Genomic DNA, 13528 nt, shown 5'->3' with positions numbered 1-13528 from the left:
TCTTCAAGAAAATGAGAGATACCAAGGGAACATTTCATGCAAAGATGGGCTCCATAAAGGACAGAAATGGTATGGACCTAACAGAAGCAGAAGATATTAAGAAGAGGTGGTAAGAATACACAGAAGAACTGTACAAAAAAGATCTTCACGACCCAGATAATCACGATGGTATGACCACTGACCTAGAGCCAGACATCCTGGAATGTGAAGTCAAGTGGGCCTTAGAAAGCATCACTACAAACAAAGCTAGTGGAGGTGATGGAATTCCAGTTGAGCTATTCCAAATCCTGAAAGATGATGCTGTGAAAGTGCTGCACTCAATATGCCAGCAAATTTGGAAAACTCAGCAGTGGCCACAGGACTGGAAAAGGTCAGTTTTCATTCCAATCCCAAAGAAAGGCAATGCCAAAGAATGCTCAAACTACCGCACAATTGCACTCATCTCACACGCTAGTAAAGTAATGCTCAAAATTCTCCAAGCCAGGCTTCAGCAATATGTAACCATGAACTTCCTGATGTTCAAGCTGGTTTTCGAAAAGGCAGAGGAACCAGAGATCAAATTGCCAACATCCGCTGGTCATGGAAAAAGCAAGAGAGTTCCAGAAAAACATCTATTTCTGCTTTATTGACTATGCCAAAGCTTTTGACTGTGTGGATCACAATAAACTGTGGAAGATTCTGAACGAGATGGGAATACCAGACCACCTGACCTGCCTCTTGAGAAATCTGTATGGAGGTCAGGAAGCAACAGTTAGAAATGGACATGGAACAACAGACTGGTTCCAAACAGGAAAAGGAGTATGTCAAGGCTGTATATTGTCACCCTGCTTATTTTGACATACCTTCCATAAGAAATATGAAAAATACGCTTGTTTTTCAATTAAACGGCAAACTGAAAAATTTCAACTATTATCTATTAATGTTTATCCAATCAGTAACTTACAAAATATTATGTAATACAGCCTTTCTACAGGTGTTCCTCTTACATTTAAAATATTTTCGAGGGAAAACAAAACAATTAGAACCAAGAAATGAGCAGAACTACATTTTTAGTGCCAACATTTATATGCTACTTTACAATGTAGAATAATTAAAGGGAAAGGGAGATCTGAGAATAGAACAGATACTAAATTTTTCCAAAACACTAGGCACCCTTGTGCTCTTGTTATTTAATTAAGAACTAAAAGGACCACATTACACAATGCAGTGTGATTTAACAATGACGTCACTGACAGAAAGCCACTAGAATAAATAAATAGGAGCAACTGAAAAAGCCTCAAGACTGTCTTCTCAGTCTTTCCAAATCAATCAAGGCACCTAGATTTTAAAGGAGATCTTTTCTACTTACACTGAACTCATTTAAATTACACTTATAAAATCACACTAAAGAAAGCAAATGATGCTGAAACACGATGTTATAGTCAATAAAAGTATATTATTTTAAAATAGAAAATTCTCTTGTATGACCCTTTGCACTAACTAGAATGATAATTCTGGACACATTTAAACCAACTAAACCTACTTAACACTCATGTTCAAATGAACTATTTTGTTCTGTTAACAAAATAGGTCTCAGCAATCTGACCCCAAGTTTAGCGACACTGTTGGCAAACCAACTCTGGTATCGCATTCAACTTAACTTCTAAGAGGAGACATTTTCCCGACCCCAATAAAACTAAGCAGATGTGAAATTTTTATTTTTAGTGTCTGAAATTTGCTTCGTGAGTGAATTATAGCCATCAAGGAAATATGTTTTATTCTCTTGCCAAAGCCCAGTCCCGCACTCTTTATTAGGCAGAACTCCCACGAAGTCATCCAAACTAAGTCTTTCAAAACTGGCCCCTCCTCAACCTTGGGGAAGAGTTTTTTGAACTTAGCCGGGGCTGAGAAAAAAATCTGAAGCTTGAAGCTTAAAAAACAAAACAACCCAGAACCCAGATCAGAGCGTGTAACTACCAAATGAGAGGAAAGAGTGTTGATAAAAGAATAAAGGGGACAGGGTGTTAGTTAAAAAAAAAAAAAAGGAAAAGCTGCTCACTTAAAAAATAACAAGAACTAAGAGCCAAAAGATCCCCACGTTACTGGGTGGTCCCTTCTTCACTATCACCCACCAGCGGCAGAAATGAAAACAGGAACACTAAGATGGGCGACTGATTTGGGGTCTAAGTTTGTGCCTTTGCCTGTATATTCAAGTAAACAAATAAACATAATAAAAGTCAACAAGAGAACTTAGAAAAGTTTTAAAAGATGACTTTTAAAAACAATAAATGTGGAAATTCCCTGGCAGTCCAGGGGCTGGGACTCTTCCATTTCACTGCTAGAGGTGGGGGGTGGGGATGTAAGGGTTCAATCCCTATTTAGGGAACTAGGATCCTACAAGAAGCCACGTGGTAGGGCCCCAAAAAGACTAAATCTATTAAGTGACATAGAAGCTGCAGTCTTCCACAACCATTTAAAAATAATGTTTCCCTTTACAGAATGCTATCTACTTACCTATCTTACAACATGAATTCATATTCATGGCTCTTTCCACTACATCATACTGCCAAGAGGCTGAGTTTTTCTAATAAAATAACTGTATACCAGAAAAACAGGTAAAATGAGAGACTTTGTAGCAGCCAGGCAACAGCTAAAGAGCACTAAGCTTCCAGGAAATGACTGCATTATCTTTCATTAAGGCTGAAGTCAGATCAATTGAAGGGGAAAAAACATTGCACAACTATGACTAACCAGAAAGGAGGAAACACGTATCTTCAAAAACCACTATGAATAAAGCAATCTCAACTCTCACAAAATGGCCTTTCAAAGCTTCATTCTCTTCTTAGTGAATGTCAAGCTGTTACTATCTTAAAAAGACATGTGTTTTCTAGAGCTCAGAGACCATCAATAACAGCTAGGAAGGTAGCCCTATTCTATGACAAAGTAAATGGCAGACTTCCCCAGACCATGATTTAGCAATGAAAGTGTCTCATAACTGTTCCTTAGAGCTCCAGTTATAAACCGTTTACACATTGCAAGGATCCAAATTAATACTATCTACAACAATCTCAATAACTTAAGGGCAAAGAGAAAACAAACACACAAACGTAGATTACCCAGAAAGTGTCTAATTTTCCAAGCTGTTAGGTTCAGTTTTTATTAAACTTTTCCCATTTCTACTCACATAATTTTTGGCCTATAAACACTTGCCAGCTCTATAGCCTTAAATTTCAAAGTAACAAAAGATATCTTTTCCAAAAGATTTTTAACAATTTAAAGGATGTCCCAAGTTAAAATTAATAGGTAATGAATGCTCCAGACTAGAACAGCAAGTAGTCTCATAACGTATGTGCTTCCCAGTATCTCAAAGTCCTTATCTGGAAAATAAGGCAGGCGTATGAGATGATTCCTAAGGTCTCTTTCAGCTCTAAGCTTCTATTTTAAGATCTCCAATTCACTAAGAAAATTTCTGTCTGTTAAGGCTCAAAATGTAGTAATTTTCAACATACAAGTGGTGAACTTGAGCAGACCTCCCCACCACAGATTTTCCTCAACTGCAGGAGGCAGGAAATATGGTTGCCTATTTGTTACCCTCTCTTACGTAAGAGCCAATCTAAACAGAATAAGAACTCTATAATAAAAGTAAACAATTAACAAATCCACAGATACACCAACAGAAGTAGAAGTTCAGTGGTATTAAACTACTTCTCATAATTTCTATATATCATCCCAGAATGTAAAGACGCCTATGTATCCTAATGTGCTTCATTCAAGATTAGTTCTATCACCATGATCATTAAAGATTAGTTCTATCACCATGAAATTTAAAATGATAAACTCTAAATAAATTCTTACAGTTTTAAACAGTTTTAAATTTCAAATTAACCAATACTAGTAAAATATAGTTCAAAATATATGACTGAATAGTGTCAACTGATTCAACATACATTCCAATATATACACCTCCTTCCTTGACAATTCTCTTTCCCCCTCAAAGTCCTTACTTCTAATTCCTTTCAACTCCATCTCCCCACTCCACTCTGTGCCCCACTTCTGTTCTCTTCCACCTTTCAACCATACGCTACTTTCAAAGCAGTCTAGAAAGTGGCTCTCTAATCTAGAAAGTATTAGAATCACTACCTAGGAGGCTTAAGAAACAAAACAAAAGAAAATCACCTAGGAAGCTTATTAAAAATACACATTAATACTTTCAAGCTAAGTAGGAGTTGAAAAAATTAAACCTCAAAGGGTAGGCTCTTCTGGTTAACTAAAAGATTAACCAGGGAACTTATTTTGTTGAAGTCCTTTGGAATCCATCAGTTTTCCCCTGCTTACAGTTTGTGAGAAATATCTGATGATTTAATAACTGCCCTACAGATAAGTTTATAATCCATTCCTGTCTGCAGAGAAGAACCCTCAAGCCAAATAAGGCCCTTAAGGTAAGAACATTTTATATTTTTAAAAGGTTGCAAAAACAAAAAAGTACACGTAATTGAGAACTTATGTGGCCCATAAGGCCTAAACTATTTACTATCTGGCCCTTTACAGAAAAAGTTTGCCCACTCTTGTACTGTAGTACCAGGCACTGAATGTACAGAGACCCCAAAGACACTGCCCAGAGATGCTCCTTTCTGGACAGAGTAACTGAAGAGGAAAAAGTTTTATTAAGTCAGCTCCAAATGACTTAGAATCATTTCTATTTCTCTAACTGACTTGCCCTCAGAAGTACTGCCCTCAAAAGATTCTACTCCCTCTTCTTTAGACTCAATGGTTTCAGCTGAGATGCTAAGTAGCTCTAGAGATAAATGCAAAAGATCTCAAGTCTTACCTGAGGCATTTGCTATCGCCAAGGGCAGGCTTGGAAGCTGGTGCACCTGGATTCCTGAAGCACCCAATGCACTGAGGTTAATGGTCTGGAGGCCAGGCATGGAGGAGAGCTGAGCAGCATTCACAGTGACTGTGCCGGCAGGGATGGAGGCAGCTGAGGCAATAGGTGTAAGGGTGGTACTGCTGCTGCTGGTCTGCCCCAAAGAAACACCCTGCATTGGGGCCAAGGTGATTGTCTGGGCTTGTGGGTTCTGAACTTGGAGGTTCTGCAGCTGAAGAGTCTGCCAGCTGACCTGTCCATTGGGCCCCACTGTTGGTGTCCGGATGATGATGGGGCCAGAGTTTGGAACAGCCTGAAGCTGAAGGTTCTGGAGGGTTTCCTGGGTGATAGCTTGAGTTGTAAAGGTCTGCCCTGACAATGGGGCGGCTTGGAGGGCCTGAAGGGCCTGTCCCCCTTGAACCAGCTGAGGCTGGATGAGAATTTGTTGTTGTTGCTGTGTCTGCTGGTTTTGCTCTCCCTCTTTTTGTTGACTTGCTTGCAGTGAACCTCCAGATGTCTGGTTCTGCTGGATGTTCAGAGTATCAGATCCCTGCAGCCCGCTGACCCTCTGGGGTGTCTGGCTCTGAGAGCTGGTCCCTGCTGATCCGCTGGTGGTAAAGTTCATAATTCCCATGTTGCTGGTGGTAGTAGTTGTTGAGTAGCTATTGGCATTGGTGAAAAAGGAGCTGGAACTGGCTTGTGAAGATACCAAACTGGCAGAACTGATGGCAGTCCCTGAGGTGACAGGCTGTGAGCCACTCTCCTGGGACCCAGAGCTGCTGATCGTGACTGCCTGAGAGCTAGGAGTCAAGGTAGCTGCAGAAACGCTGTTGACAGGCAGCAAGGTAATATTCCCATTCAGGGCCACTGGTACGTTGGTCACATACTGAGTCTGTCCTGAGAGTACATTATTAGCCAGGCCTTGAAGGGGGACAGCCTGCTGGAGTAGGTTTGGCATAGCAGCAATGATGTTGCCTCCACTTCCTCGGTTTGTGATGATCTGTTGGTTTGCACCTGGTATGATCTGTATCTGACCTGAACCATCCTGCTGCACTTGGGCCCCAGTGGCAGCAAACTGCAGCTGTTGCCCATCAACGGTCTGGAACTGTGGGATTACTTGATACTGAATATTAGGCATCACTCCAGGTAGTCCGGTCAGGACTTGCTGGTTCTGAAGGTTGGAAGTGGCAGCCACAACATACTGCCCACCGGAGACCGTGCGATTCTTGGAAGACTCACTGCCATTGTTGCCGTTGGTACTGCTGCCACTCTGTTCCTTCGAGGTAGGGGTAGCCCCAGAGGAGGAAGAGATGATCTGCCAGCCATTGGCACCCTGGGAAAGTTGTGTGGCTGTGAGGTCAAGCTCACCTGTGCCCCCTGACTGGCTTGGGCCCTGGGAGTTGTTGCTGTTTTCATTGGGTGACTCAATTCTGCTGCAAGTTGCTGCCAGCAGAGCCAAAGGGGATGGCTGGGATTCCTGGCCAGAAATAAGGGAGAGGAAAGGAGTTACTTTAGTGATACCCATTTGCCAGACCAGGGGGCAGTGTAACAGTGCAAAAGGGGAAAAAAAAGAAAAACCCAACCAAACAAAAAGTTGGATCTATCTATACTGTTGAAACTCTCATTCAGGGGGATCTCCAAGTCACTTGTCTAGCTGTGCTTACTTCCCTATCTAGAAAATGGTTTAGCCCTTCCCCAAAAATTTTTTTGTAAAAAGACAGTCATCTAAGGATATTTACAGCCTCTCAGCACCTTCCCCATTCTGTCAGGATCATCACTTACCTGCCCTCCTCCTCCGCTGCTGCTGCTACTGCCTGCGCTGCTGCTTCGAGCCTGAGAAAAGGCACCACTACCATTTCCATTGCCCCCGTTATTGCCACCAACTCCTTTTTCAATCTTCACCACTGCTGTCATTTCATCCATGGAGTGATCTTGGTCTAAAAATAATTTTAAAATAACTTAAAATTGGAGAAAGCAAAAGGTCAAGTGAGAAAGGGTAAAAGAGGCTGTGATGAAACAAATGACTAACAGGAAGGTGAAAGGCGCCAGTATTAAAAAAACGATTCGGGGAGAAGGAACAGTTGCAGACCAGTAGGATGTGATCTAGGCTCAGTGATGCCAAAACCGGACCTCAATTCTCCCTTGCACAAAATTAAAGTCAGAAAACACTGAAAAGGTGCCTTTGGTACAGGAAATACGAGGGTCGGTGGGCATGTTGAAAAAGGAACCTGGGGGAAAAAAAGGATAGATAAGGCATAAAACATGTGGGTGGATGGAAAGTTTGCTAAAAACTAGGGTCAAAGGAAATGGAGAAAGAGAAAATCTCAAGTGTAAAAAGTAACAAGAGGAAAGGAGGAGAAAGGGGAAAAGAACAGATAAAAAGTTTGAGTGGGGAAACATTTATAAATATTAATAAGGGGCTAAAGAGGTCCAGGGGTTAGAAATCAAGCGATTCGGGGCGGCTAGAGGGCGGGCCCTAGAGGGAAAGGGCGGTTTCGGGGTGTGGGGCGTGGAAAGGGCGGGACGGTAGGGGGGAGGGGTAATTTACGGGGGGAGGGGTAATCTAAGGCAGGGGGGGAAGGGAGGAGGGCCTTGGGGCCGGCGGCGACCAGAGGGCGGACCAGGGAGGCGGTTGGCCCGGGCGGGGCCTGCTCTGCTCGGGCCGCCCCCGCGGCTCCAGCCCCCGGCAGGAGGAGCCTCAGGCGGGCAGCCGAGTAGTGGGGGGTAAGGCCCGTCCCCCGTGGCCGGGGCGGGCAGGGGGCGGGCGAGGCCACGCTGCCCCCTCCCCCGGGGCGGGTGGCCCATCCCCCTCCTCCTCCTCGGAGGCCCCGCCACTGCCCCTTCTCCCTCCCTTCCCTCCGCCCCGGGCGGGACCAAGGCCGCCGCCGCCGCCTCCCGCCCGCCCCCCCTCACGGCGGGGACCGCCCGGTCGGCCCTCGCGCGCGCCCCCTCACTCCCCTCCCACCCCTAAGCTTGGAGTGGACTCATCCTTACCGCTCATGGTAGCAGCTGAGGGACGAGCTCAAGGGGGTCCTGTCCGGGGGGGTTGGGGGGGGCCAGGAAAAACGCGGACGCTGACGAGGCAAGCGAACCCGGACCGGACAGGGAGGGGGGGGTAAGGAGGAGGGAGCAGCGCGCCACAAGCCCGGCCTAGGCCCCGCCCCTTTACTGCTGCCCCGCCCAATGAGGGAGGGAGAAAGGAGGGACTTGCAGAAGAAAGACGGGCAGATTGCCCAATGCTAAGGCTCGCTTGCTCTCTAAGGCGTGTAAGACAAAGTTGCGTGCGTGGTGTCCGCCCCAAAAGATCTGCCTCTCAGTTTTAGAGGCCAATGAAAGAGGCAGGAAGTGAAGGTGGGCAGGAACTAAAGATGATGGGCTTGGGGAAGAAGCCAGTCAACTGCCAGGCGGGCTCCGTGATTAGTAGGGATTGGAAGAGCTTTCATTGGAATGACAGAACAACAGCCAACCAGAAGCTTGGACGTGCCTGGGCAAAGTCCTAGTGGGAGGAGGTAAGAAGTAGACAGGAATGGGATAGGATGAAGCAGATCAAAACCAATCAGAAATCAGGCGGGCAGCCAGGAAAGTTATGATTGGATTAACACTGAAAAGAGACGCGATAGGACGCAAATTGACATGTATAAAAGCCAATTGAGCGCCGCGTGAGCTCTGAGGGCAAGAACCTGGAGTGGGCAGAGGAGAATTGGCCTCTGCCTCAGTCGTTCGGTCCAATGAGGTGGCTGGGGGGAAAGTCAGCCACCGCCTCCTCTTGGCCGATGGGCGTTACCAGAGCCGGGAGGGAACAGGGCTGTGCCAAGAGGAGTCCGTCGCCATTTTGGCCCTCCTCTGGGGACGTCTTTACAGTGATTAGGTAGCAACGCTTCAGCTGAACCGTGCAGCTCAACAAGTGTCAGGCCGAGCCACTCGGCGCAAAGTTCTGCTTTGACACCAAGGCTCGTTTGAGTCTTAATTTAACCGCTCTTAAAAGTAGTTCTCGAGTCTCACCCCTTTAGGGGTGGGCGGAGAGGCAGGCGGATGCCTCTGAATGTGGTGTAAGCCCTGTGGGTACAGGCGCAAGAGCTCTGGTGAGAGTTCTCACACAGCCAGTTAACGCGCTGACCGATTTGCGAGGTCTTTGTGAGACTCCAGCAAACGCCATTTTATTAAATTCTCCCAATTTGTCGGGTGCTGGCTACTTAAGGCGGGTTAACTTTTCAAGAGCTTGCATTTGAAGCTAAATTATGTTGGAGAACCTCCCATAATCAAGATGCTATAAGCCACTTTCCGCTGCCGCTGCCCCCTTAATTGTAAATACGCTGTAAGCAAAGTAGCAAAATAAAGTTCTTGCTTTTTGCAAGTGCATAAAAGGATTTTTCCTGAATTTCTGGCCTCCCATTCTGCCTTTCCTTTATCCTAGTTTTTGTGGCAGCTGCCTGGGTGACTTGTCAATAACGTGACAAGGTCATATCTTTTTTCACTTGTATGTTATATGTTGTCACTTCATTATCTACAGTTAAGCACTTGATGCTGTCATGTTTTAAAGTCTGGATTCCCCGAAACTGAGGCTTCATGTTTCTCTGGGCAAGGCCAGAAGGTAAAAGCCTACAGTTAAGTGCCTAGATCAGCTAGGTATCTTGCATTCCTAATGTCATTCTCATGAGGAAGTTATTAGTAAGTATTAGAGGCTATTAGTAAGTATTTTGTACGTTGAGATATTAGTAAGTATTTTTTAAGTTAAGAAATTGATGCTAGGAAGTAACTTCCCAAAGATCACAAAGCTAATGAGTTGTGCCAAATTTCAACTCAGAATAATCCCACCGAAAGTCTGTAAGTTCTTAAATGAATAATGCCTGTATAACCATTTATAAAATTGAGCTTAATTTTTAAAATGGGCTTAATAAACTTTTTTTTTTTAAGAAAAGCTTTTTGTTTCCTTCTAGCTCTTAAAAAAAAATCCTGCAGGTACTTCCTGGAGAGCTTACATGGTATCATCTTCTTTTATAACTTTATTACAAAACATCGCATTACATTTCTATTACTAGCATCTCTAAGTCAAAGTTTCTCAAAATAGAATATCAGGGAATCTTTATCTGTATCCTCTGGACTGCTTTTTTAAAAAAAGGTAGATTCCTAGACCTCATCTTAGGTCTAGTAAATGATAGTCTCTGGAGAGGGACAAGACAACACAACTCTTTCAGGTGATTAGTCCCTAAATCACAGTTTAAGAAGCACTAAAGGAAGAAACTTGAGAGAAGAAACTTCCAGAAGGAAAGAAACTTCCTGGAGGGAAGAAGCTGCATTGCTCATCTTTGTAAACCAAGCTCTGGAGATTCCAACAGCTGTTTAGTGTATTTAGCAAAAGACCACACCCAAACTTGCTGAGGCGGGTGGAGGGAGGAGGAACTAAAACTGTGGCGCAGTCCTCTGAACATTTCTAATTTAATCCTTTCAACCAATGTAAGAAATTGTCATGCTCTTCTCCAGTACTTTAAATTATGACTGTTTTGTTTAGTTTCAAAGCTTTTTTTTTTTTTTTTTTTTCTTTTCCCAATAGTTCTAAGCTGGTCTAAGCCAAAAATGGGAACTAGGGTTTGGTTTTATTCCAGGTAATGATAAAAAAGACCTAGCTTTAGACCCAGAAGTTCAAGAGCCACACTCCTTTACACAGTACTCTCTTTGCTTCTCCAGGACGAGACAGAATTCAGAACCTGGCCTGTGAGGGATGTCCTCAACATAAGCTTGTTTATTAACAGTTTCTGAGAGCAAATGGACATGTTGTCCAATTCATCTGTGAAAACCTAAACAGATTTTCTTTCGACTAAACAACAACAACAAAAATGAATAAACTTGTTTCAAGTTTGTCTTCATAACTGTTTGTGAAATCATTTAAATAACTCCTAATGACTGTGTTTAAAAAAAGCCATGTGGATTGAGGGTTGTCTTCATTCAAAACCACTCATAAGAACACAGGCACTCAGTGCTAACACTCCAGTGTGGTCATCGGTCTGCCCTGCACCTATTCAGGCTCACCTTCCCTGTCTACTACACTCTTAGCCTTCGTTTTGTTCTTTGTTGAAGTTTTCCACTAAAACATGCTTTCTTGGGTCTCCAAAATTTAAAAGTACAGTTCACTGAGCTGGTCCTCCTTCTGGGCTCATAACTCTTATCTTTGATAAAAATGAATTGTAATGCAGTCTTTGCTAACTCCCCCAGTTACTGTAAACTCTATCCACCATGCTCTTTTTACATACATCCATTAAAGGTATCTAAATATCACATCTCCAGTCAAAGTAATCTTGAGGGCCGGAAGTGATGCCTTTTCCCTATGTATCCTCAAGGCCTAGGATATAGCTCACAGTAAACACTTGATAAGTGAAAGGGGAAGGCCAGTCCCCCAAATTCTGAATAGGTCTTCAGATAGTACAACGCCAAGGATTGATTCTCAGCCTTGGGTTGGTTGCCTTTTTCAAGTCAAACCTGATTTTGAAGATACTCTTTGATTTTAGCGATTTCCCATTTAGCAATCTGGTAACAGGAATATTTTACAAATTAAAATATGCAAATGATTCAAAACTCTTCTTTTATAACGTCATTGTAAACTTCCTTCTTGGTAAACTTTCAACAACAGCTGTTAAGAACAAAACACATTGACTAAAATTCTGTTTACCTGTCATACCTACTCTAAGATAAAGAAGCTTTATCTTAGAAAGATAAAAGAATCCCTGACAAGAAAATAAAGTCTCAGAAAATCTTGATTTTTCACATCATGCACATTTCAGGTCATTTACAAAGTAACTGGTGACTGGAGAAGATAAATGGATCATCATACATCCCTCAGTCTTTTCAAGACCCTGAAAACCAGGTAACTAAGAACTCTAAGAAGTCAGGTTTCTTTGAGAAGCTCAGAACCTGTTGATGAGAAATTCAGGACAGGCTACAGATATTCTTTACTATTATTATTTAAAGTGACTCATTCTGCATCTTTGCTGGGTTTGTTTCCTTATCTAAGAAGCGTTCAGGTTCATCCCTGCCTGGTACTAAGAAGGCAGCTAGTAACAGTACAACTAGTCCTGGTCCGTGGCTCTGGTGGTCTTAAAGGTGCTGGAGAATAAAGAAAGGCTGGGGGGAGGGGTTTCTTTTTAGAGCTGAGAGGCATCCTCAAGAACCCTAGTTATTGTTGGAGCTGAACTCTGGCCCAACTTTCTGGAATATTCTTTTCTGAAGACTGCAAGAACAGGCCTGACAATAAACTCAGTTCATGGTCCCTGCAGCTTGAAGAACCCACTTTTTGGCAAATAAAAGCAGAGGTGGTTTAAGGGATAGTGAGAAAGATAGGAAGAGAAACTGTCCAGAGACACAATCCATCTGCACTCTTGAGAGCTAGAGGAGGCAAGCTGGAGGCACCCGAGAGATTCAGAGAGGAGTCTGTACCCCACTGTGAAAAAGCCGCTTCACTGAACAATTAAATCTGACCCCTAGGCACTCCAGCTAAAAACAAACACATAATCAAAACATTTCCCTCACCCCAAATATCTAACCTTTTCTGGCTCCTCTGCTCACCAGTCCTGGAAACCTGTGCTTATTGCCAAGTTACGCTCACCAGTTTCCCCCACCCGCACTCGGCCCCGGACCTCTGCACCCCAAGGGTGAGTGGGGTCCTGCCTGACAGCATTAAAAAAAAAAAGTTCCCCTTTTAACCAAAAATGAAGCAGTTTCCTTTTCTCTTTCCTCTCCTGGGACAAGAAGCCCTGAGTTCTCTCCAGAATCCAGAGTTGAGGAAAGAGCTGAGCCACCCCCCAGCTTCCCACTCCCAGTAAGGAGACTGGCCCCGACTGGCTCAACAGGTCTATAAAAAGGACTTGCCCTCCCCGGGCATCCAAAGCCCAGGCTGGAGGAAGGAAAGGGAGGGGACCGGAGGGGGCCGGCCTGGGGCTCGCCCGGTTTCCCCCTCCCACGGGGCCACTCGGAGGGCGGGCGGAGGGCCGGGCTGGGGGTGGAGGGAGCTGGATACATAAACAAACCCGCCTGGGCCACGAGGTACCCAGAGGAGCGGGGTGGGGTTTGCCGGCCTCTGGGACCCAGTCTGGAGCTGGAAGACGGGCGTGCGCCGGGCCTGGGCCTCTCCACCCCCAGTTTCCGGCTAGGGGTGGACCAGCTGGCTCTCCCCAACCGCAAACCCCTCCTTCCTGCTTTGCCCTCCCTCCCTCGAGCCCCAGAAGCCCGCTGAAGCTCCTAGAGACTTAACACCTGACTTTTCCTCTCTTCTTCCGGAAGTTTTCACTGTCCCCTAGGCGAGTGGGTGGTTCCTGTTGGGAAAAGGCTCTGGCACGGCATGTTCATGCCTCCTTGGGGTGCCCAGAGAGATGGTGGAGAGGGCCGGAGCTTTACAGGCTTTTGCTTCCAAGAGACGTTTTCCCACCGCTACCCTGAGGCTTGATCCCCAGCCTAGAGGTAACCTTTACCACAGCCTGACTTCTCTCTGCATTCCCCTCCGCCACCATTGTAGGCGATCAGAGGTTCCTGGACAAAGGTCCCTGGGTGTTTTCCACTAAGAGCTTAACCTTCAGCCACTCACAGCTAGTAACTGATACTTGTAGATAGTATAGTGTCTCTTTGTTGTGTGTGAAAGTCACTCAGTTGTGTCCAACTCTGCGACCCCTTGGATTGTAGCCTGCCAGGCTCCTC

General features: G+C 44.7%; 1 protein-coding gene and 1 long non-coding RNA gene across 3 annotated transcripts in view; one reads left to right on the top strand and one right to left on the bottom strand.

Annotated features, from left to right (window-relative positions):
• SP1 (Sp1 transcription factor) overlaps positions 1 to 7982 on the bottom strand; it is a 37620-nt gene extending 29638 nt beyond the window's left edge. The window contains exons 1-3 of one of the 2 annotated variants that reach the window (XM_027543007.1): positions 7841 to 7982; positions 6629 to 6783; positions 4808 to 6323 (exon numbers count right to left, since the gene is read on the bottom strand). In XM_027543007.1, the coding sequence (XP_027398808.1) occupies positions 4808 to 6323; positions 6629 to 6783; positions 7841 to 7847 (1678 nt within the window). In that variant the 5' untranslated portion in view covers positions 7848 to 7982. Of the gene's footprint in view, positions 1 to 4807; positions 6324 to 6628; positions 6784 to 6875; positions 7284 to 7840 lie in introns of those variants that run through there. The other variant, XM_027543008.1, reaches the window with a different exon arrangement.
• Positions 7389 to 10711, top strand: LOC113893212. The gene is made up of 3 exons (XR_003511246.1): positions 7389 to 7570; positions 8164 to 8355; positions 10532 to 10711. It is a non-coding gene; the product is annotated as an uncharacterized LOC113893212 (long non-coding RNA).
• Positions 10712 to 13528: the final 2817 nt, after the last annotated feature.

The sequence above is a fragment of the Bos indicus x Bos taurus genome, chromosome 5 (assembly GCF_003369695.1).
Source record: "Bos indicus x Bos taurus breed Angus x Brahman F1 hybrid chromosome 5, Bos_hybrid_MaternalHap_v2.0, whole genome shotgun sequence".
Classification (NCBI taxonomy): Eukaryota; Metazoa; Chordata; class Mammalia; order Artiodactyla; family Bovidae; genus Bos; species Bos indicus x Bos taurus.
Note: the sequence above shows the minus strand (reverse complement) of the source record. Positions and strands in the feature narration are given on the sequence as shown.